This window comes from Pongo pygmaeus, chromosome 11 (genome assembly GCF_028885625.2).
Source record: "Pongo pygmaeus isolate AG05252 chromosome 11, NHGRI_mPonPyg2-v2.0_pri, whole genome shotgun sequence".
Taxonomy (NCBI): domain Eukaryota; kingdom Metazoa; phylum Chordata; class Mammalia; order Primates; family Hominidae; genus Pongo; species Pongo pygmaeus.
The window spans coordinates 33,422,911-33,446,326 of NC_072384.2; the positions used below are offsets into that span (position 1 = coordinate 33,422,911).

The 23,416-nt window shown below is 45.3% G+C and overlaps 2 protein-coding genes across 6 annotated transcripts in view; both read left to right on the forward strand.

Moving 5' to 3' along the window:
- The window catches only part of LOC134737678 (putative proline-rich protein 21), a 32,400-nt gene extending 10,465 nt beyond the window's left edge, over positions 1-21,935 (forward strand). The window contains exon 2 of the mRNA XM_063647392.1: positions 17-21,935. Coding sequence (XP_063503462.1) covers positions 20,457-21,857 — 1,401 coding nt within the window. The 5' untranslated portion in view covers positions 17-20,456 and the 3' untranslated portion in view covers positions 21,858-21,935. The remainder of the gene's footprint in view (positions 1-16) is intronic.
- MGAT5 (alpha-1,6-mannosylglycoprotein 6-beta-N-acetylglucosaminyltransferase) overlaps positions 1-23,416 on the forward strand; it is a 339,082-nt gene that overhangs the window by 11,491 nt on the left and 304,175 nt on the right. The gene's annotated exons all lie outside the window — the stretch shown is intronic.

Here is a 23,416-nt window from a genome sequence, read left to right on the forward strand (position 1 = left end):
TTATGTCTAGCTAGAGGTTTGTAAATGCACCAATCAGCACCCTCTGTCTAGCTCAAGATTTGTAAATGCACCAATCAGTGCTCTGTGTCTAGCTAATCTAGTGGAGACTTGGAGAACTTTTGTGTCTAGCTAAAAGATTGTAAAAATGCACCAATCAGCACTCTGTGTCTAACTCAAGGTTTGTAAACGCACCAATCAGTGCTCTGTGTCTAGCTAATCTAGTGGGGACTTGGATTTTGTGTCTAGCTAAAGGATTGTAAATGCACCAATCAGCACTCTGTCAAAATGGACCAATCAGCTCTCTGTAAAATGGGCCAATCAGCAGGATGTGGGTGAGGCCAGATAAGGGAATAAAAGCAGGCTGCCTGAGCTGGCAGTGGCAACCCCCTGGGGTCCCCTTCCATAGTCTGGAGGCTTTGTTCTTTTGCTCTTTGCAATAAATTTTGCTGCTGGTCACTCTTTGGGTCCACACTGTCTTTATGAGCTGTAACACTCACTGGGAAGGTCTGCAGCTTCACTCCCGAGGCCAGCAAGATCACATACTCACCAGAACGAAGAAACTCCGAACGTCTGAACATCAGAAGGAACAAACTTGGCTCACGCTGCCTTTAAGAACCATCACACCACGAGGGTCCACGGCTTCATTCTTGAAGTCAGTGAGACCAAGAACTCACCAATTCCGGACACATTGCTATTACAGTGGGGAAACTGAGGTGCAAAGGAAACTTGCCCAGGGTCACACAGCCAGAAGTGGCAGAGCCAGGGTACAAAAGGCTGAATTCCCAAAATTGGCATTTTTTCCACTCTGCTTTTCTGCCTTACAAGCGATAAGGCAAAAACACAGTGAGAAATGGTAATGGAAAACGTTAAAATAATGTAAAACCTCTCTGCTTCTGCCAGGGTGATGATGATAAACGATAAATATTTGCCTGTGCTAGATTGATTTTTTTTTTTTTTTTTACTATCGGCCTCTGTTAATGGCCTCCCTGAACTCCCTGTATCCACTATCTACACTCTTTGCCCTATAACTTTGCAGGTTCTCTTCCTCCTTCCTTCTTCCCCCACCCTGGTCCCCCGCCCCCTTTTGGCTATGTGACTTGCTTTGGCCAGTGGGATGTTAGCACATGCTGTATATAAACAGTTGTAAAAAGCGACTGTTTCTGATTGCCTTTTACACGACTGGGCTTGCACATTCAGACCCCGCCACCTCCATGAGATCGTGCCCAGGCTAGCCCAGTGGAGGGGGCCAGGTTTGTGCTTGCCGATTCCATCCTAGATCGGCCAATGCTGTCTGACCTGTCCGCTGTGTGCTGTCTCCTGAGCAGGTCTAGGTCGGCCACGGTCACCTGAATCACCCACTGGCTGACTTGTAGAGATGTGTAAATCATCCGTGGTTGTTGTAAGCCACTGAGTTTGGGGGAAGTTTGCTGTAGAGCAGTGGTTAACTGATGCACGGCTCATATCAGATGTTTGAATAGTGTAGAAAGTAATTTTAGTGTCCTTTTAAAAATCCTTTTGTTACTTGTAACTAATTAATATTCTTTTAAGATTGTACTTAGGTTCAAGAACTTGTCCATTATATCTGCCCCTTTTTCCCTTTTTAAAAACCATTAAAATCCTTTATATTTTTACCAATTGCACTCAGAAACAGACTAGTTTTCCTTTCTGAAACTGTTTGTCTTCTAATATGGTGGTTTTTGACCGCAACCTGGAGTAAGAAATACATGCTGAATGAGAACTCACATATGTAAGTAGATAACAGCAAGAAAAGTTTCATAAAAAGTACTTAACCTTTATCGTGGCCTCTGGTGTTTTCTATTTTGTTCTATTTCATTGTCTTAAAAAATTCTGGTCAGAGGTCAGGCGACAGGTGATTGGCTGCCTATTTTGTAAATAAAGTTTTATTGGCACATACCCAATCCCATTTGTTCTTCTGTTGTTTATGGCTACTTTCACACTACAATGGCAGAGGCCAGTGGTTGTGACTGATATAGATGATCTGGCCTGCAAAGCCTCAAGTATTTACTCTCTGGCCCGAGAAGAAAAAGTTTTCTGACCTTTGCACTGAATAGATTTCATAACCCATCAGTTAGTTGTGACCTTCTGTTTGGAAGACCCTGTTCGAGTGACCCTTCGGTCTCCTCATACCCTTGTAGAAATGATAGTGAACACATCTGGCAGATGTGAAAACTCACTCTTCTCTGTTTCCTTGGAATCAACAATTAGGTCCTTGCCATCTAACATTGCACCCGATTGGCTTATATAGGAAACTTTTCAATCATTTCTAAATTGTTTCATTATAAATAGTGTTATGCCCCCCCCTTCTTAATTTATTTTTAAATAAGGCTTTCTAGTGGAAACTAACTGGAATTAAAATGGACACAAATTCCATTCAAGTGCTAGTTATTTATTCATTAGATCCCAGCAGTGCCTTTTTTGGTGATATAATGGAGTCTATTAGTGGGAAAGGCAAAGACACAGTGATCCTAGCTTCTCTTACAACACCTTTCTGGCAGCTGGGCCTTATTGCCACATTTCTGAATTAGGGTGGTATTATATCTGAGCAGAATAAAATTTAGAGACATTAAATCATGGACTTCTGTGGTTGAAAAGACTTTGGAATTTTTTTAAAACTCAGATTTAATTGGCTCCTTAAAGGCCAAATTTCTCCAATACCTTCATTTTTCCAAGCCTGTCAAGAAAGGACAACATTGTTATTTATGTTGTGTGCCTCATGGGATTGATGAGAAAGAGCTGAGGCAGAAGAACTTCAGAGGGATGTGGATATGTCTTTGTAGAATCTCAGGTGACGGATGGTCCCTGGCCCATTTATTTATTGTCAGTGAGAATGGAATCAAAATAAATGAGCTTAAACTACAGCATGAAGAGCTTAGGTAAAATCTGAGAAACATCCCCCAAATAAGGTCCATTTATTGACATTAGAATAGGTTATCCTGTGATCTTAATAGATTGATTGCACACAGCAAGTCAATATGTAGAGAAACTGGGTTGCAGCAGAGAAAGGTTTAATCAAAGGGCCACCGAATGAGGAGAGGGGAGGAAACCTCAAATCCATCTCTCTGAGGAGTTTGGGTTAGAGTTTTTAAGGGTTTTGGAAAGGGGCAAGCTTGGAGGTTGTTGATTGGTCGAAAAGTGCAGGGTGAACATGGGGCAGGGACGTGAACCACCTGCATTCTCATGCTGATCCGTTCCTCTGTGGGGGTCTTCAAACTGGTTGTTGGCATTCAGGGTCTGAGAACATTTTAACCCATCCTTTAAAAAAAAGGCCTTATGATACTACTGTCAGAGATCCTGTCTATAGGAACAATGGGGTTGCAAATCAATTCCTAAACTGTCTTAATGACCTCAATATCAGAAATCCTACTCATAGGAACAATGGGGATGCAAATGGCCACTATCTAGTGCTATGTGACTTTTAGCAACAGGAAAGCGGGCCAAGGTGCAGCCTGACTAGTGCTTCATTGTAACCATATTTCAGTCCAGAACCTGGCATGCAATTCTTAACCCTGTGGGGATGGTTTCACTCCTAAGCGTTTTTGGTGTTAGCTGCTGCCGTTTGTTCAGATGGATGGCTGTCCTTCCAGGTGGTTGGATGCCTTTAATTAATAAAGATTCTTCTGGGTGCTAGCAACAGAAACCTGTCAGACCTTGCTTCAGTGGAAGGAGAGAACTCATATTAGGAACACAGGGATAGGGTCCAGGAGCCCCCTGCAGCCTGGGATCGAGGCTCTAGGAACCCCAGAAATCCTTGTTGCTCTCCTTTCTGCTTCCAGGTGTCTGGCTGCTTAATTCTCCTCCCTGCGTATTCTGCTTTTCTTGTCCCAAGGGCAGAACTCTGGGTAAGGGGATTTGTTACAGGGTGTAAGCCACACAATAAGGCTGATCTTTCTTTTGTAATGCCCGTTCTGGTTTTCCCTCAGTGCCCAGCTTGAGATCACCCAGGGGTGGGCAGGGTGTGGCACCTGGAGAGAGGACTCTGGTCTAGTCCCAGGCCCTACAACGTTATTGGGGGCATTTCAACAATTTGGGGGGGCAATTTTGATTGTCAGTGATTGAGGAGAGCCACTAGCATTTATTGGATGGGGACCAGGGATGCTAAACATCTGTAATGGGTAGCGCAGTTGTGTATCACAAAATGTTTCCTGTTACCCACTAGACAATCATGGACAAGCAAAATCTGAACCTAGACCTAACTTAGGTATAAGCAAATAATTGTTGCACATTTTAAGTAAACATCAACTTTTCCAGTTAATGAAGAAAGATTGTGCTTTCTTTTGTTAGGAAATTTACCATTTTGGAAACTCATGTTACCTGTAGAATTAGCACATCACCTGTGTTAGTCCATCTTTGTAGCTGACATGACACATTTTAAAAATTTCACATTAAAATGAAGGCATCTAATGGCTCCATTATGTCTTTTAGAGTGGTCTGGCCCAGCTAATTGCATATTGAAATACATTAGATTTGTCATAAATTACTTTCCTTTATTGTCTTTTCTGTCAATCTTAGGACATTAAATGTATATGTTTGAAATTGTGTTTAGGTAGGTTATCTGAGCATTTGGTTCAGATAGTAAAGAGTGTTATAAGCTCACTGTAAGCCCCAGGGGCTTTGGGGCTGATAGGGTTTAGAACACTGCACTAGGGGAAATGAATTGTAAAGTAATGTTTTTTCTCTAGCCCAATGATTCAGCTGAATTAATACTTTTAATGTGAAGCATTTTAAAAAAAAGCAAACCGGCCTGGTGTGGTGGCTCACGCCTGTAATCCCAGCGCTTTGGGAGGCAGAGGCGGGCAGATCACGAGGTCAAGAGATCGAGACCATCCTGGCCAACATGGTGAAACCTCATCTCTACTAAAAATACAAAAATTAGCTGGGCGTGGTGGTACGTGCCTGTAGTCCCAGCTACTTGGGAGGCAGAGGCAGGAGAATTGCTTGAACCCGGGAGGTAGAGGTTGCAGTGAGCCGGGATCGCGCCACTGCACTCCAGCCTGGCAACAGAGTGAGACTCCGTCTCAAAAAAAAAAAAAAAAAAAAACCTTGGCCCATGTATGGGGTATAGCAGAAATAGAGATATTGGTCCCATAGTGCTCCTCCCCGAGCCACACCCATGGGTGGTGGACTGTCCTTGTTGTACAACCTCCACCCTCCCATGCATACAGGTAGTTTTTGGCTCTTGCTGGGCCGTGGCTCCCATGTAGGTCTCTGCATTATTCTGGAAAAACTGCAGGAATGGAAGGCAAAATTAGGTTGTCACCTGAGTTTCATAACTGCACAAGGTTTCAGGGAGACCTGTGAACTTGCATGGGAAAATATTACACTTTCATTTTCACTAACTTCTAGCCAAAATTTGGCAATTCTTTCACTTTGGAAGGTTGGGCATAAGTCACAGTAGTATTAGTGCTGTTTGTGACTTTGTCACCAATAGAAATCTAATATTTTCATGTCACATTAGAGATGATTAACAGGTGTGTTGAAATATCAGTATTCATCACCACTTTGAAATTATGGTGGTTGTTGCACCTGTTGCTAGATAGTGTTATTTAATGTGTTAAGATACAAGCTGCAGGTATTGCCTTATCACAATTAAAAAAAAAAATTTGGGGGCCAGACGCGGTGGCTCATGCCTGTAATACCAGCACTTTGGGAGGCCGAGGCGGGCGGACCACTTGAGGCCAGGAGGTTGAGACCAGCATGGCCAACATGGCAAAATCCTGTCTCTACCAAAAATAAAAAATTAGCTGAGCATGGTGGCGGGTGCCTGTAATCCCAGCTACTAGGGTAGCTGAGGCAGGAGAATCACTTGAACCCCAGAGGCAAAGGTTGCAGTGAGCTGAGATCCTGCCACTGCACTCCAGCCTGGGCGACAGGGTGAGACTCTGTCTCAAAATACATGAATAAATAAAATAAATAAATAAATATAAAAAATATTTTGGTAACTGTATTTCAATATAATTGATTTCCTTTGCAGTACTGTGTATTTTATTTTATGCATTAAAAAAATCTTTCTGAGAAGGGGTCCATAGGCTGCCCCTAGTTCGCCAAGGGGTACAGTAGAATTGTGGTGTGTTCTAGACCCTGCACACCCACTGCTCCCCTTTCCCTCCTCTTCATCAAGAGGTGACCTCCTCCTGACTTGGGCTTTCTCCAAGGCTGTCAGTTGCATTTGTAGAGTGGGTGTGGGCTTATCTCCAAGTTTTTATCTTAGACCTGGTCAAAGAATTGAGCTCTATTCTTGGCTCACTCTTTTATCATATGCAAGGAGGCAAGTTTGTCAGAACGTTTCTCTAGCAAGGCAGTATCTGTCACTACAAGGTATGTGATTCATTTAAAGCCAAATGTCCTAATTATCTGAATCCTAAACAGAAGTCTGATTTCAGCTTCAGTTTCAATTTTTCAAGTGGAGAAAACCCACAGACATTCTGCAGGAAAATGCCCTAAATACACATTAACCCCGTTTTCCTCTTGGTATGCTTTAAGGTTATATCATCAACAGCACTCTAAGAAATACCCCTCTGCCCAATAAATATGTTGTGCACATGGTTGCCAGGGGTGTTTTCCTGTTGGCGTATGGCTTTGGAGAGAGGGGTATCCCCTAGGAATTGGGGCTTGGCTTGGAGGTAGCGCCATAGGAATGCACTTCCTCTTGGCTTCCCGCTTGCCACTCAGTGAGTCCAGCCCAGAGGGTGCTCTGCCGCTGCTGTACCTGGATTTCTGAGAGTGGAGTCAGCCCTTTTCTGTTTCTAGAAACTTCTCTTGATAGGAAATGACTCTGTCCACAGAAGAGCTTATTGTACTGCACCTCGTCGGGCTGCAGACTCGAAGTCATTGCTGTGCTGCCATGGGCATCTCTTTCCTCTCATAGCTATATTTAGAGCATGAAAATGCTGAACATTTCCTTCCTGTTTCTTTAGAAGTCAGAGTGGGGAGGGATTTCTCGTATTCAACACAAATCCTTCGGATAACCATATTAAAAGATGATGGGAATAATAATTTTTCGTTCTTTGTTTAAAAAGATATTAAGCTGAAGCTTGGACTAGAATAGTCTCTATTTTTTTTTCTGCTTCATTTTTCTATGGGTTTTGTTATTGGTCAGTTTTATCATTGAGGCAGTTACATTACATTATATTCTTACTGTTTAAAGAGAAGGTATTTGTATTTAACAAGTTTATCAATGAAGGGATAGCATCTCGTCTTTCTTTCTTTTCTTTCTTGCAAATGGAAATAGCAAAGTTCTGTTGCTTTCTGAGTCACTGATTGATATTACAGATTTGTGTTCAAGATTGTTGGCACAATTAGGCCTGTTTTTTTTGTTTTGAGACAGAGTCTTGCTCTGTTGCCCAGGCTAGAGGGCAGTGGCACTGGTCACTGGTCACTGGTCTCAAACTCATGGGATCAAGTGATCTTCCCACCTCAGCCTCCCAAAGTCCTGAGATTATAGAGGTGAGTCTGACCTAGGCATAATTTTTAAAGTGAGATACCTAACATAATTTTATTAAGAAGCTGTTCTTCTATCATTGCCCTTTTTTTTTTTTGGCTTGAGAAAGCAAGAAATTCATCAAATTTACTCGCTAAGAGGTAGTGATTCAGTCTGTAGGATCTCTGACCACTCCTCTCCCCCACTCCGAACCACATTCACTCGGACTGTTTCATAGAGGTTTGGCTTGGGGTGAATTTTTGATTTTAATCCTACTTTGTGGAGAGCATAAATAAAGTCCAGAAGGTCTAAAGTGTAGGAGTTAAAGTACCCGTGTGTGGGCCATCTTCTGGTCAGATGGATGACAGAATTAATTGTGCAGCTGCTGGACATGGATAGATCCCATTACCATTTTATAGACCATATCACAGTAGAAAGTGGAAAATATAGGTCCTGTCTTCAACTTGACAACCAAAAGGAGAAGACCTCACACATACAAATGAATACTTTCTCTCTGAGAACAGACCTTTTGAGCATGGTAGCTGGTGTACGGGCAATACTGGGTCCTCCTGTGACCGTGTCTCGTGCACACTGTCTAATGTCATGCTTGGGATAACCACGTATATTAGCGTCCCTTATTTTCACTGGACAAACGTGAAACTCATGTGGGAAAGTGAAGTATGTTGTCTGGGGTGACTCACATAATAAGCAAGGTGGTCATATAATTTATCATCCAAATCAGGATGCTTTTGAGAGTGAAGAGGGGTGCTATTGATGATTATGCTGGGATAACAGGCATAAAAGGGGATATATGGTCCCCCTACTGATAAGGTACAGATTGGGGGGTTAAATGCAGGTCTCTGATCTTAAATCGTGCCTACTTTCCATTACATGCTGTTAGATCAGGCCACTCTGTCTGCAAATGAATTGGTAAGGCACAGATGGAAGAACCTTCTGAAGATGAGTTCTGCTCTAAGAATACAGCCAAAGAGAAATTCTCTAAGGCTAGGCGAAAGGTTTTTTTGGCCAGAGAAATGTCTACTAGAGATCTTCTTTCATGTAAAAACATGGAAAGGGTTTTGTTGGAAAGACAGTTTCTTCCTTCATAAAAATGGTTTTCCATTGTTTAAAACAATGGGTCTGCTTTAGCATTTATAAGAAAGACAGAGTACGAGTCACAGAATCTCATATCCAGGGCAAACATCTTCATAGCCTGTGGCTGTTAAGATCCAGAATGGTAGATGAATTCTTTAATAGTAAGGTATGTAGATACAAATTTACTACTCTTGTTTTTAGCACTCTGGCTGTGGCTGCTATCAATGAGGCAATTTTGTGTATGGTATAGTCATTACTCTGAGATGTTCAGGTAAAAATCCCAGCCCTTAAATACACTGCTTTGCCATGCTGGGGCTTGTGACAAGCCTTTGTGCCTCTGTGAGCTTCAGACACAGGCGTGCGAACACACCCAGCGGAGGCTCAGACATGAAGACGGATGAAGTGCAGGGTTCTTATAAATGATATTACAGGCCAGTCATGAAAAGGAATGAAAAACCTCGCACAGCATCCCAGGAATTATTTGTTCGCAGTGTCGTGTTCTCTTGCAGCCTTCTAAGCCAGCTGAGGTGCAAAAGTAAAAGTTTCATAACAGAGTGGTTCTGTAAATACCGAAGACTATAAAACAGCCCTGCTAGATTACCACTTGTCATCAGGGCAGCAGTGCCAGAGGATGACATGCCATCCACAGGCCAGGCCACTGCTGGCAACCCAGAGCAAGCAGAGGGAGGGTGCTGGTTATGCGCTTGCTGGCCATTTGTGAACAGCTTTTAGTTGAGAGCTGTTACGTGGCCTTCCTTCTACACCCAGGTTTAGGGAGGACCTGCCTTCTGACCCTTGGAGCACTTGTAAAAGCATGAATCCTAAAGTAAGTAAAGTGAAACTTGCTGGTGATGAAGAAAAAGTCCTTCCTCCATCAGGAGTGACCAGCAGGACCTGGAGAGGCACTTGGGGGCTCACGGCCTGCACCTACCCCACTGGGTTGTGTGAGCCACTCCCTGAAGAAGAGGACAGTGATCTCTGGCTGTCTTTATGAATGGTCAGCTCTCTCCCTGGAAATAGGAGAACCACTGGCTACAAAACAGGGAGAAAAAGAAAAAAGAGAGGCATGAGAAGGCAAAGCCAGCGGAGAAGGAGGCAGCCTGGGTATTGGAGCTGTGGCCGTTCCACCGTGGGAAAGGAGAGGTGGGACGATGTGGAGCAGCTGTGCTGCTGTGGGCACCATGAGTCTGCTTAGAATGGGGGACAAGGCACTGGCTGGCAAGTCAGGAGATCTGGGGACTGATGCTCTCGCTGCCACTTTGTGAGCCTCTGTCTCTTCCACAAAAGTGGGCGAGTTGGGTCAGATGTTATCCAGCGTGACTACCAGCTCTAAAAGTCTTTAATGCCGAGCCAATGAGCCATTCTTGTAGGGCTTACCAGTGTGACTCAGTAAACATTTGATGAGTACTTTATATCAGAAACAGGGCACAAAGGTTAACATAACACCTGTGCCCACATCCGGGGTGGGGCCATGTCATAAGCAGTCCCATTGCTCCAATAATCGGAGAATAGCTAACTTGTACCAGGCAGTGTTCTGGATACTTTCCATTGATTTATCTATTCATGAAATACATTAGCAAAATGAATTAGCAGGAAAAAAAAGTGCTAGCTGGGCACTACTGTTCTGATTAGAGAGAGGAGGAAACTAAGGCACGGAGAGGTTAAGTAATTTGCCCCAGGTTTCATAGCTAACAAGTGAAGGAGCCAGAATTTCAACCTAGGGAACCTGGCTCCAGAACCCACACTGTGTGGTTGCTGTGGAGGTGCTATGGTTTGAATATTCCTTCCTAAACAAATGTGATTTAGTTGTCATTGTAGCAGAATGGAGAAGTGAGGCCTTTAAAAACAGGTAGATCATGAGGGCACTGCCCTGATGAAGAGATTAATGCTGTTATCCAGGGAATGGGTTAGTTATTGAGAGGGTTATCGAGGGTTCCTGATAGAAAGGATGTGTTCAGCCCACTTCCCTCTCGGTCTCATATGCTTTTCTACCATGTTCTGACACAGCAAGAAGACCCTCACCGGATGCCAAGCACCACACTCTTAGACTTCTCAGCCTCCAGAACTATAAGCCAAATAAACTTCTATTTTTGTAAATAACCTAGTCTGTGGTATTGTTATAGCAGAAAAATGGACTAATATGGGGGGTTGTGGTGGTCACATGTTTTTGTCTGCCTCCATTGATGGGCAGCAACCTTGTCCATCTTATTAGCTATTATATTCCTATTGCTTAGCCTAATGTAGGCTCTTGGGACATTTTTGTTGAATAGATAGATGGATAGTTGGATGGGTAAGTGGATGGATAGATGGGTGGGTGGGTGGATGGATGGGTAGATGAATGGGTAGATGGAGGAAATAAACAAGGTCTTCGGGGAGCTTACAGCCTAATGAGGAAAACAGACTCACACTAATGTCAGTGAATTGCAGGCAGGGAGGGGGCTTAGTCTAATCTAGGGCATCAGAAAAGGCTTCCTTGAGGTGGTGGTGGCTGAACTGAGCCTTGAAAGATATGCGGGATTTGTGAGAATGGGGTGGGAAAGACATTGCCAGCAGGGGCCATGTGGGCTAACTCCAGCATTGCTGGCAGCAGTCAGCATTCCCAGAGCCTAGAGGACAGAGCAGGAGCTGCTGGGGATGGGGCGAGGTCAGGAAAAGCCTTCCTTGGGAATGCATTTGGACTTGCTCCTGAGAGCAGTGGAGAGCACCTGAAAGGTGCATGGCTTGGGCAGATTTGGTTTTCAGATGGTCTGTTCTGCTTGCAGTGTGAAAAGGAGGGAACAGGAGCAAGCCTGGCTCAGGAGGTGGAGTGGCAGGGGCAGGGTACTGCAGTGGTCCCCATGGGAGAGCAGGGGAACTTGAAGTGGAGGGAGTGAGGAGAGGTGGCTGAGGAGTGCAAGGGGAGGATGACGCTTAATTCTGGTCTTGCAGAGTTCAGGGCCTCCTGAGGTTACTGACGAGTTGCCCAGGTGTTCCCATGTGAGTGCAAAGCTGTGCTGAGCCTGAGAGGGGAAGGGTGGGGCCCTGTGGTTTAGGTGTTGTTGGCATTGATAGTGGTTAAAGTCAGGAGACCAGATGATACCACCCCAAAAAGAGTGTTAACCTGGAAGAGCCAATTCTTGGAAGATTTCTGCATTTACAGGCTGAGCCAAAGAGAACCAATGGCCAGAAAGGCCCGGCCCCGCCTGAGCAGAGCAGGCCCATGGGGTTTTATGGGACAGATCATCTTGACCATAGTGACAACATTGGAGCCCTTACAGTGTGCTGGGGACATTTGGGAGCACTCAGGTAGTTCCGATTCATCATACAAATCCAGTGAGGTAAATGTTACTTGGATCTCCATTTTGCAGATGAGTGAACTGAGGTGCAGAGGGGCAAAACCAATAATTATCTGAGGTCACATGCTTCACAAGACCAAAGGGCACGGGGGAGCCAAGGCCTTCTGCGTTTTTATTGGTTTTGGCAAGTTGCAAATCCCATGGAATGAATCAGAAGCTGAGTAGGGAAGGAAGGTGTTGGGGCTGTCTTGACAGAGGAAGGAATGTCAGGGAAGTGTTTGTTTTGTTGGTTTTTTGTTTTTTAACTCTTTTTTTGCGGAGAAGGGGTGGGATAAAGACAAGGTCTCACTGTGTTGCCCAGGCTGGTTTCAAACTCCTGGCCTCAATTGATCCTCCTGCCTTGACCTCCCAAAGTGTTAGGATTACATGTGTGAACCACTGCACCTGGCCCTGTTTTGGTTTTTTTCAAGAGTGATAGAATTGCTCAAAGGCTTAGAGAGCCTGTTCTGAGGTTTTAGAGATACAGGCCGGAGGGGGCATGGGGGTGTGAGGACAAATGTGAGACAGGCCCTCCTCGAGGAGGCTGGGAGAGCACCAAAGGGAGGCAGGGCTGTTTCTGAATTGGAATGGTAACGGGATGACTCACGGACATGGAATACACAGAATAGGTGACCCCGCAGAGACAGGAAGCAGATTAGTGTTGCTGGGGGCAGGGGCCTGTGGAGAATGCTTGATGGATCCGGGTTTTATTTGGTGGGGTGGGGGGTGGTGATATCAATGTTTTGGAACTAGATAGAGGTGATGGTCACACAACATGGTGAACATACTCAATGCCGCTAAGTTTGTGTACTGTTAAAGAACTGATTCCGTGTTATGTGGATTTTATTAATATCTCAATTTGAAAAAGCACGGGAGAGGGCAGAAGTGGGCAGGGAGTGAGGTGGGTTGTATCTCTGGCCCCTGCTTGCTCCCTATTTTGTAACAGGGAGCTTTGTGTTCATGATCTTCCCAACTCCTGACATGTTCTTGTTTCCTAGGATGTAGGATTCACTGTGAGCTGAAACCGCGCTCGGCGCATCCTGGATGCCTGGGAAGCATTGGAATGAATGAAGGAATGGTTGAGTGGATGGATGAGGAACAGCAGGCAGGCGCCTGGAAATAGAGGGGTGGAAGGGTGGTGCTGGACTGGAATGGTTGGCTGAGGATAAAGGGAAATGGAGCTGGCTGAAGACAAGAAAAATCCTAGTTACTGTGTTAGAAGATCTGTAGGAGAGGAGGGTGTGCAGTAACCTGGTAACAATGTTTATGTGGTTACTGTGTATTCATTTAATCTTTCTGGTACTATTGAACTGCCTGAATGCAGAAGAGAAGGTAGACTGTGAAATGGAGGCACAGTTTGCTGTTACAACGTAAGGATTTTGCTGGGTAATTATTACAGTGAGAAGATAGGGATGTAGGGGAGAAGAAGACATTGTAACAAGTTCAGGGAGGTGAGGGAATTTAGGAGGGAAAGGCTATGCTGGGGGAGGAAATGGAAAGAAGTGATTCTGGGATGCTCAGGGAGGAAAAGCAGCCATCAGCCTTGGGAGTAGAGGCCAGGACAAGGTGTGTCAGGGATGCCGGGTGAAGATGAAGCTCACTGGGCTCCAAGCAACCACTATGCGGCATCTAGGTCACTGGATTAGTCTGTTCTTGCACTGCTCTAAAGAAATACTTGAGACTGGGTAATTTATAAAGAAAAGAGGTTTAATTGGCTTACAGTTTCACAGGCTGTAAGGAAGCATGACGCTGGCCATCTGCTCGGCTTCTGGGGAGGTACAAGGAAACTCACAATCATGGCAGAAGGTGAAGGGAAGCCAGCACTTCCCATGGCCAGAGCAGGAGGAAGAGAGAGGCGGGAGGTGCTACATGCTTTTAAACAACAGTATCTCACAATAACTTACTATCAGGAGAATAGCACCTAGGGGATGGTGCTAACCCATTCATGAGAACTCCGCCCCTCTGATCCAATTAGTTCCCACCAGGCCCCACCTCCAACACTAGGGATTACAATTCTACATGAGATTCAGGCAGGAACACAGATCCAAACCATATCACGCACTAAGTTCCAACATTTGGTGCTCAGGATAATCCTTTGGGGAATGGGAAGAAAATGTAAAAGCTTTAATTTATATATATTTTCTTCCCTAAAAAGTAAGGTCTTAAATTGTACTCATATTTATAATTTGGCAGTAGTACATGTTTTTAATTTTAAAATAAGTCATATATAAGGGATGCATGCTCATTTTTGACTGATGAGCTATGGGACCAAAATCATCTTGGAAAGTACTGGCTTGGACGGCTCCTGGGTGAGTCCTTTGGAGTGATGATGTCGTGATGTGGGAAATGGGTCTTATGGCTTGTGGAAACAGATGCCCTGTGTTCTGACCAAACAAGGGGTCTCTTCCAATACGGACAGGCATGAGGTCATGCTGGCCTGCTTGGTTCTTTCTAAATTCATTCTGCTGTGCAGACCACCTTTTAAAAGTGATCACAAACCATCTGCTGAATACTCACTTGTGGAACTTGAATCTTCACCAATGTCACTATTTTCTGGAATCCATCCCAACCCCCACCTTGGTCTTTTGGAAAATTGGGCTGTTTGCTCCTTTTTTCCCCCTCCTCTCTGACTTCTTGGATATGCATTGATGTTTTCCCCTTCCTTCCAAGGAATTATAACCGAAGTAAGGTGTGTGTGTGTGTGTGTGTGTTTGTTTAAAGAACCTGGAATGCGGGCCGGGTGCAATGACTCACGCCTGTAATCCCAGCACTTTGGGAGGCTGAAGCGGGCAGATCACGAGGTCAGGAGATCGAGACCATTCTGGCTAACACGGTGAAACCCCGTCTCTACTAAAAATACAAAAAATTAGCTGGGCGTGGTGGCAGGCGCCTGTAGTCCTAGCTACTTGGGAGGCTGAGGCAGGATAATCGCTTGAATTCAGGAGGTGGAGGCTGTAGTGAGCCGAGACTGTGCCACTGCACTCCAGCCTGGGTGACAGAGCGAGACTCCGTCTCAAAAAAAGAGAACCTGGGATGCAATTTTCCTGAGCCTTGACATTTGAACTGAAAATAACTAACAAGATCCGAGGAGTGAGGGGCAGGAAAAAGAGTGAGGCCCTGAGACAGGTTGATCTGTGTTCTAATTCTGTCTCTGCTCTTTATAGCTGTGTGCCTCTGGGCAAGTTGCTTAACCTCTCTGATTTCCAGTTTTATTTTAAAGTTGAAGAGGTGCTAATCTATCTGGTGAGGTTGTGGGAAAAATTAATGAAACACATGAAAGTCCCTTAAACTTGCTAGGACTTACTGAATGCCAGTTCTGTCTTCTTCCTAACATCTTCCCCCAACCCCCAATCTCTTCACACTCACTCTTGTACATTTCCACCCTACTGGAAAACAAAGTTGAGAACAAAATGTGCATTGCTGAGACTTACTGTTAGACAGTTTTTTAAGGTGTCCTTGATTTTGGTTAGCCTGGTCTTTTCTCTGTGATCTCTCTCTTCTGAGTTCTTTACTCCAGTCTTTATTCTGCTTTAAGGAGAGTTTTGGGCATTCTTAGTTAAGTGTGGTGTTTGGCTGATGTTGAAATAACTCATTCTTTATGAGCCTCCCCATCCCCATTAAATGCCTTAATTTCATAGGAGACAAAAAATTTAAAAAATAATGCCATCGTATACCTCCTACCCCATTGCGTATATTAAGTAAAAGGAAATAAGTCTTGAGAACATTGAGAATGAAAACGTTTGAGTAGGCCAGGTGTGGTGGCTCACGTCTGTAATCCCATCAGGTTGGGAGGCCCAGGTGGGAGGATTGCTTCAGCCCAGGAGTTCTAGACCAGCCTGGGCAACATAGTGAGACCTTGTCTCTACAAAAAAAAATACAAAAATTAGCCGGGTGTGGTGGCATGAGCCTATAGTGCTAGTTACTTGGGAGGCTGAGGTGGTAGTGTCTTTTGAGCCCAGGAGGTTGAGGCTGCAGTGAGCGATGATAGCACCACTGCACTCCAGCCTGTGCAACAGAGCAGGACCCTATTTAAAAAAAAAAAAAAATTGATTAGGCTCATTTGAAAAGCTCTCTGGTAGTTATGGAATGAGAACCTTACCGTTTGAAGATAATGCTACTGTTGTCTCTAATGGATGTGAAAGGGCCTGGGGAACCTCCCTAACCTGTTTGCTGCTTTACATAGACCAGGGCTTCCTGGATCACTGGGTACCGGCATTGGCAGCTGGGTTTCTTTCAGCCCTGGGGACTGGCCACCGCTCTTCCACAGCCATGTGCCTGCATGCTGGGTCTGAGGATGCCATTCTCTTCTGCATTTCATTGGAGTGTTGTATTACTTCATGAATGGAAGGAATTTAAAAAGTCACTCTGGAGTCATTAGAAAAGTATGGCTATGAAGAAAAGTAGGTCTTTGAGTTTCTCAGCTTAGTCTGTTGCTAGGATAAGTGGGTGTGGTGGTCCCTTTCCACCCGAAGAAAATATTTTATTGTTTAGTTAAAAAAAACCCTTTTAATTTGTAACTGGAATTTCAACACGAATGTTAATGTAATTTGAGTTCCTGCTCTCTCTCGCTCTCTTTCTTTTTTCCTGAGAGAGTGATTTTGTACCATCAGGCTGTTTTGAAGTTCTTAGTCATTTTGTTTCTTTATTAGTAAAATGGGATAATGGTATAGCATGGATGTGAGCATTAGAATACTGTGATTTGGGAAAAGAACCCAGTGCTGTAATGGAAGTCTAATAGCTGCTCAGTACATAGTAAATGCTATTTCAAATTTAGATTAAAGAAAAAACATGTTCACAGTCTATGCAGGCAGTGTAGCTCTATATGAAAAGGAACCTATTGATTAAATACTTAGAAAGTTTCAAAAAGCCCCCTTTTAAATCCTAAGATATTGGCATTCATGTGATGGATGTCTTGAGGCAGATAACACAGTTGAGTCTTTTTAGTGGAAGAAACACAGATCTTTTCACATGAAGTTGTACTTGAAAAATATTGCCATAATTAAAATATACAGTGTAGTTATCAGGAAATGTACTTTTTTTGTATCTTGAAGGAGCCTTACAGAGTTAATAAAAAAAAAAAAAAAAGAAAGAAAAAAAAGGAACAGCCTCTAATGGAAATTAGCATGTGATTGAAGTTGTTTTTGTTTTGTTGTCTTCTTTCCTTCTGTCTGAGGTCTTACACCCGGTAATAGAATCAGCGTTGGGATGAGCAAGTCCTATGACTGTGTTCACTGATGGCACCCTGTCCTCCTCCTTCTACCTCTATGCCTGGCAGTCTGTAAGCTTCGATGGGAAAAAAATAGACGCTGAGTTCTAACTGAAATTTGGCATTTTCTTCCATTGTGAATATAGGCAACAAACCAAAGTAACATTAGAAATACCTTGACCTTTGTCATTAATAAATCCATATCGCACTACAGTTGTTGCAGAGATCTCTTCACTACTTAAAAATGATGGTAGATAATAAAGCCATTTTTAGATCTTGTTACTTGGTGTATTAATAAAGAAGCACTCATACCATATCACAATGGAAAAATATTGTGATAACTAAATCCAGTTTGTTTGCCTTGTAATCTTTGGTGTTTTATTTCATGCATTTAAAAATGTTATTTTGAGGAAACATCCACGGGCTTCATCAGACTGCTGGGGGCGTCCAGAGCATGCAAAAGTTAAGACACCTGCTCTGTCGCCTCTGGTCTATATTTTATCCTGACTGATAATGCAGTGGTCCTCAACCCTTGCTGCCCATTGGAATCACCTGGGGGAGTTTTAAGAATTCTAGCACTCCGGCCATACCCCAGACTAATTAACTGCAGATCTCAGGATTCCCCTGGTGATTGCCCTTGATTCCAGGGGATTCCAGTGTGCAGTGAAAGTTGAGAACCATTGGTCTAAGTGTTCATAGAAACCAACCTTCTTCCCTCTCTTCTTCCTTTCTGATTCTTTAAATAAGAAATTAAGTTTCATGCTTATGACAGAAAATTCAAACTGTGCAGGAGAGCATGGCTCTCTCACTTTCCCAGAAAAAACTATTGCTGACAAGCTTTGTGCATAAACAATCATTGTAGACATACACACATCCATACATTATCCACGATGAGATTATACTATACATGTTATACACACGGACACACTGTATGCAGTTTTTCACTTCTATCATAGAGAGCTTTCTGAGCTAGCTGTTCCTTGAAATTAAGTTCTCTTTCTTCGGTTTTTTTTTTTTTTTTTTTTTTTTTTTTGAGACAGAGTCTCTGTCACCCAGGCTGGAGTGCAGTAGTGTGATCTCGGCTCACTGCAACCTCTGCCTCCCTGGTTCAAGTGATTCTCCTGCCTCAGCCTCCCGAGTAGCTGGAATTACAGGAGCCCGCCACCACACCTAGCTAATTTTTGTTTTTGTACTTTTAGTAGATTCTTGGTTTCGCCATGTTGGCCATGCTGGTCTGGAACTCCTGACTTCAGATGATCTGCCCACCTCGGCCTCCCAAAGTGCTGGGATTACAGCCATGAGCCACCGTGCCCAGCCTGGTGTTTGATTTGCCTGGGGAGGCTTATCCCTCCAGGCTTAATTTAGGAGTAACTTGGAGACCATGGATCCTATTTCCCTCTTTTAAGAAATAGTGCGATGGGAAGGAAAGAACAGCCGTGAGGTCAGGCCCAGGCAAGTTGCTTATCCATCTGTGAATCTTTTTGTTCATCTGTTAGGTGGAGATAAAGAAAGCTTCCTTACAGGGTTGTTGTGCAATGTACAAGATCAGTGACAGGCAGCTATTACCATTATCCTCCTTGTGGATTCTACTCCCCAGAGAAGCTGAAATGTTTTATAGGCCCCTCAGAGATTTTTCTACTAGCAAGCATGTGGTAGAAAGCAAGGGTGAGTAAAAAAAAAATCCCTGTGCACCTACTACAGACAGAATTTAGAGGCTCTACACCCATGCCTTGGGATTGCCATGGTTATCTGGTTGGATTTGGAGTTGGGTTCAAGGCCACACAGATGTTGAATGAGCCTTGTGAGCTCTTCTTTATAAACCTAGTACTTACACCAGGTTAATAAACTCTTGGAAATGCCCCCACATGCTTATAGACCCACATCTGTGCGTTTCATCTCAATTGCAAAAGCAATTACATTGAAAATGAGAGTCGGTATCAGAGCTCCTGGCAGGAAACAATTCACCTCAGATGGTTTGAATGAAGCCTAATGAAAGGAATAATTATAGAGGTTGAGGGATCCACCAAGGCACTAATAGCAGTGGAAAAGCCCTATCACCTCTAGGGCTGAGGGGCCTGGGGAGGAAGTAGAGTTACTGGAGTGCAGTGAGACCTGGAACTGTGGAGGAGGGGCTGCCCAGAAGGAGCTATAGTCAAGGAAGAATGTTACCTAAAGATGTGGCACCCAGTGAGAGAGGGAGCCAGAGAGAAATACCCAGACCTCTCTCTTCCTTCCTCCGATTCCCCACTGGGTGCCTGGTTGGCTGAACCAATGGGAAGCCAGCAGGCAGGGAAGCCAGGTGTATACAGGGGTCAGCTGGTTGGAGGGTGAGAATGGGTGGGGGTGAGGCCAAGAGAATCACCAGATAACAGGCAGGGATGCTGTCAGATGTCAGCACTGTGAGGCTCCTGGCAGAATGCTGAGCACTTAGGTGCTAGATGTAAATATTCCCTTTCCCTGGCCTCCTAGCATCTTGATAGTAGTGTGTTTACCCCTGTCAGCAAGGCCATTGAGACAGAAGGGGGAATACTAAAAAGCAAACCCTCTGGATCATGATGCTATATTTTCCTGAGCTCTGGCTCTCCTGGTGTCCAGCAGAGAAGTTCTCCACGTAAATTGTCCCCTGGTTTCTGCTCCCCATTCCCAGAAGCGGTCTAATTCACAGCCCATAGGTGCCCCTGGGCAGGCAAGACAGCCATGACACCAAGCAAGGAGATATTATTAATAATTGGGAGGCCCCGTCCCTTGCTTCTTCTGACACCGGTGCCTGGAGATTTCCTCTCATCCCCTGTGGTAGATAGAGGACCACGCTTGTGCTGGGTTTGCTCCATCAGCCACTCTGCTGGTTGGGCCTCTCAGAGATTAAGAGAAGAGTGGCTACCTCCATAATTTGAGCCTTTCAGTGTATTTAAAAAGTGAAAAAGTACATAGGGTTAGAAACACCATAGACAGTTTTAAATATTTACATTGAAGACCTGGATGCTTTTTAACACAAGGAAACATAATAGAATATAGTTATGCTTTTCACAAGGTAATAATAGGAGTTACAAAAATATGGAGACATAGCACATTATAGGTGTGGCCTGGTAATGAATATATGTTCAAAGTTATGTGACGAATGTCTTCTGCTTTCAATCCCATTGTTTGGATCTTTGTGAGGCTCCAGGACTCCATTGGGAGAGAGGATCAGAAGTCTGAATCTGAGGATGTTGTGAGTTGGGCTGGTGCCAAATCTGCACCCTACCCCTGCATGTTCTGTACACTTGGATTCACCTTGCCTCTAGGCCTTCTCAATCCCAGGTTTGGAAAGATTCAAGGTTGGGGCATGCCTGCATTTTGCATAATTATGCAGCCCATAGAGGTGAGTGAGTGAGGTCCCACTCACTGCCATGGGACCTTACTCATGCCCTGTGGGACCCGCTTACCGCCATGGGACCTCCCTCACTCATGCCCTATGGGACCCACCCACCTCCATGGGACCTGCCCACCTCCATGGGACCTCACTCACTCACGCCCTGTGGGACCTGCTTACCGCCATGGGACCTCACTCACGCCCTATGGGACCCGCCCACTGCCATGGGCCCTCACTCACTCGTGCCCTGTGGGACCCACTCACCGCCATGGGACCTCACTCACGCCCTATGGACCCACACACCGCCATGGGACCTCACTCACTCGTGCCCTGTGGGACCCACTCACCGGCATGGGACCCACTCACCGCCATGGGACCCACTCACCGCCATGGGACCTCGCTCACTCACGCCAATTGGGACCCACTCACCGCCATGGGACCCACTCACTGCCGTGGGATCTCACTTACTCACGCCCTATGGGACCCGCTTACCGCCATGGGACCCGCTTACCGCCATGGGACCTCACTCACGCCCTATGGACCCACCCACCGCCATGGGACCTCACTCACTCATGCCCTATGGGACCCACTCACCGCCATGGGACCCACTCACTGCCGTGGGATCTCACTTACTCACGCCGTATGGGACCCGCTTACCGCCATGAGACCTCACTCACGCCCTATGGGACCCGCCCACTGCCATGGGACCTCACTCACTCGTGCCCAGTGGGACCCGCTTACCGCCATGGGACCTCACTCACCCCCTATGGGACCCGCCCACTGCCATGGGACCTCACTCACTCGTGCCCTGTGGGACCCGCCCACCGCCATGGGAACTCACTCACTCACGCCCTATGGGACCTACTTACCGCCATGGGACCTCATTCACGCCCTATGGGACCCGCCCACTGCAATGGGACCTCACTCACCCGTGCCCTGTGGGACCCGCTCACTGCCATGGGACCTCACTCACTCACGCCCTATGGGACCCGCTCACCGCCATGGGAACTCACTCACTCATCCCCTGTGGGACCCGCCCACCGCCATGGGACCTCACTGACTCACGCCCTATGGGACCCACTCACCGCCATGGGACCTCACTCACGCCCTATGGGACCCGCCCACTGCCATGGGACCTCACTCACGCATGCCGTGTGGGACCCACTCACCACCAGGAGACCTCACTCACGCCCTATGGGACCCGCTTACCACCATGGGACCTCACTCACGCCCTATGGGACCCGTCAACCGCCATGGGACCTCACTCACGCCCTATGGGACCCGCCAACCGCCATGGGACCTCACTCACGCCCTATGGGACCCGCCCACTGCCATGGGACCTCACTCACTCATCCCCTGTGGGTCCCACTCACTGCCATGGGACCTCAGTCACTCACAGCTCTTCTTTCTGTTGCCAAATGTTGCACTGCCAATCTTCCCCAAAGGAAATAAAGGAAGTAAATGTAAAATCAATGTCTTTTTAATTTTTTAAAAAATAATGAACTATCTGTTGAAAAAATTGGGAAACCAGAGACTTCACTGATGAACATGGTAACTATGTTTGTCTCCAAGTTTTGTGCAAATGTGACTGAGTTTATCTTCTTAGTTTTAAAAGAAAAGTATGAATCGTTCTCTGACTTTAGCTGTATATCAGCAGTGCATTAATGAAATAGGGCAGTGCTTTGGCAACCTCAGTTGCATAAGAAAGTCCAAAGGAACTTGTCAAAAGGGGAGATCTCTAAGCATCCCCTTTCCAGGCATGGAGTCCACTTTTTTTTTTTTGAGATGGAATCTCACTCTGTCGCCCAGGCTGGAGTGCAGTGGTGTGATCCTGGCTCACTGCAACCTCCGCCTCCTGAGTTCAAGCAGTTCTCCTGTCTCAGCCTCCAAAGTAGCTGGGACTATAGGCATGTGCCACCACGCCTGGCTAATTTTTTTGTGTTTTTAGTAGAGATGGGTTAGTAGAGATGGGCTTTCACCATATTCGTCAGGCTGGTCTCGAACTCCTGACCTCAAATGATCTGCCTGCCTCAGCCTCCCAGAATGTTGGGATTACTGGCATGAGCCACCATGCCAGGCCAGAGTCCACATTTTTAATCAGGGCCCCAAGTGGTTAAAAAAATAACTTAGGGAGCACTGTGACATGGGAATATTGATCCCCTTAAGGCCTTTTTAAAGTGCTGAGGCTTAATCAGGAGACCCTTGGTCTTCTTTCTTTTTTTAATTATTAAATTGGAATTGTAAAATTCCTCCTGGACCTTCTCCTGACTAACTGTTTTAATCCCTATACCTCAGGCTGCCTGTCATTGGCAGGACAAATGCACAAGAACTGATTTCCCCAGAGAGGGTTCTTGGTATCACATGGTAGGAGATGCTGTCTTGTTTAAAAACAAAGAAATAAAACCCTTCATTGAACTCGATGGTCTCCCTGAAGAGGCTGGAAACGTAATCCAGTGGTGTCTGTTTGTTTCCAGCCCATGTTGTTATTAATCCTGTTACAAATGATAATGCTTTGCCTTTACAGGCTTGCTGTCTCGGAGGAGTTTTCTGTATTGCCTGCTAGGCCCTGCTGGGTGATTAAGCCACTCACTCAGAGTCTTACAGGCCACTCGAGGACGATTTCCTTATAGCAGATGACTGACTATACTTCTCGAGCAGTGTTTGCTGAGTAACATATTAACTCTTGCTTATGGTTCCTTGGGAAGAGAAGGCCCTAACGCTATGGGGGTTAAGGCCCGGAGACATGGGTTTCTCCGCTCCACTCTCTCCCTCCCTTCCCTCATCATTAGAAGTTTCTCGGCCCCTTCCATAGGTGCAAGGGCAGGGCTGTAGCTCTTTGTTCTTATGCCCTATTTTATTTTATTTTTTTTATCCTGTGGAAAAAAAATACCCAGAGCCCCGCAAAACAAGAGGTACTTAATTTAATACTTTTGTAAATAAGAGCCATAGCATTTTTCACCCACCAGGTGTTATTAATAGTTTCCACTTATAATACATAGACTTTGTGACCA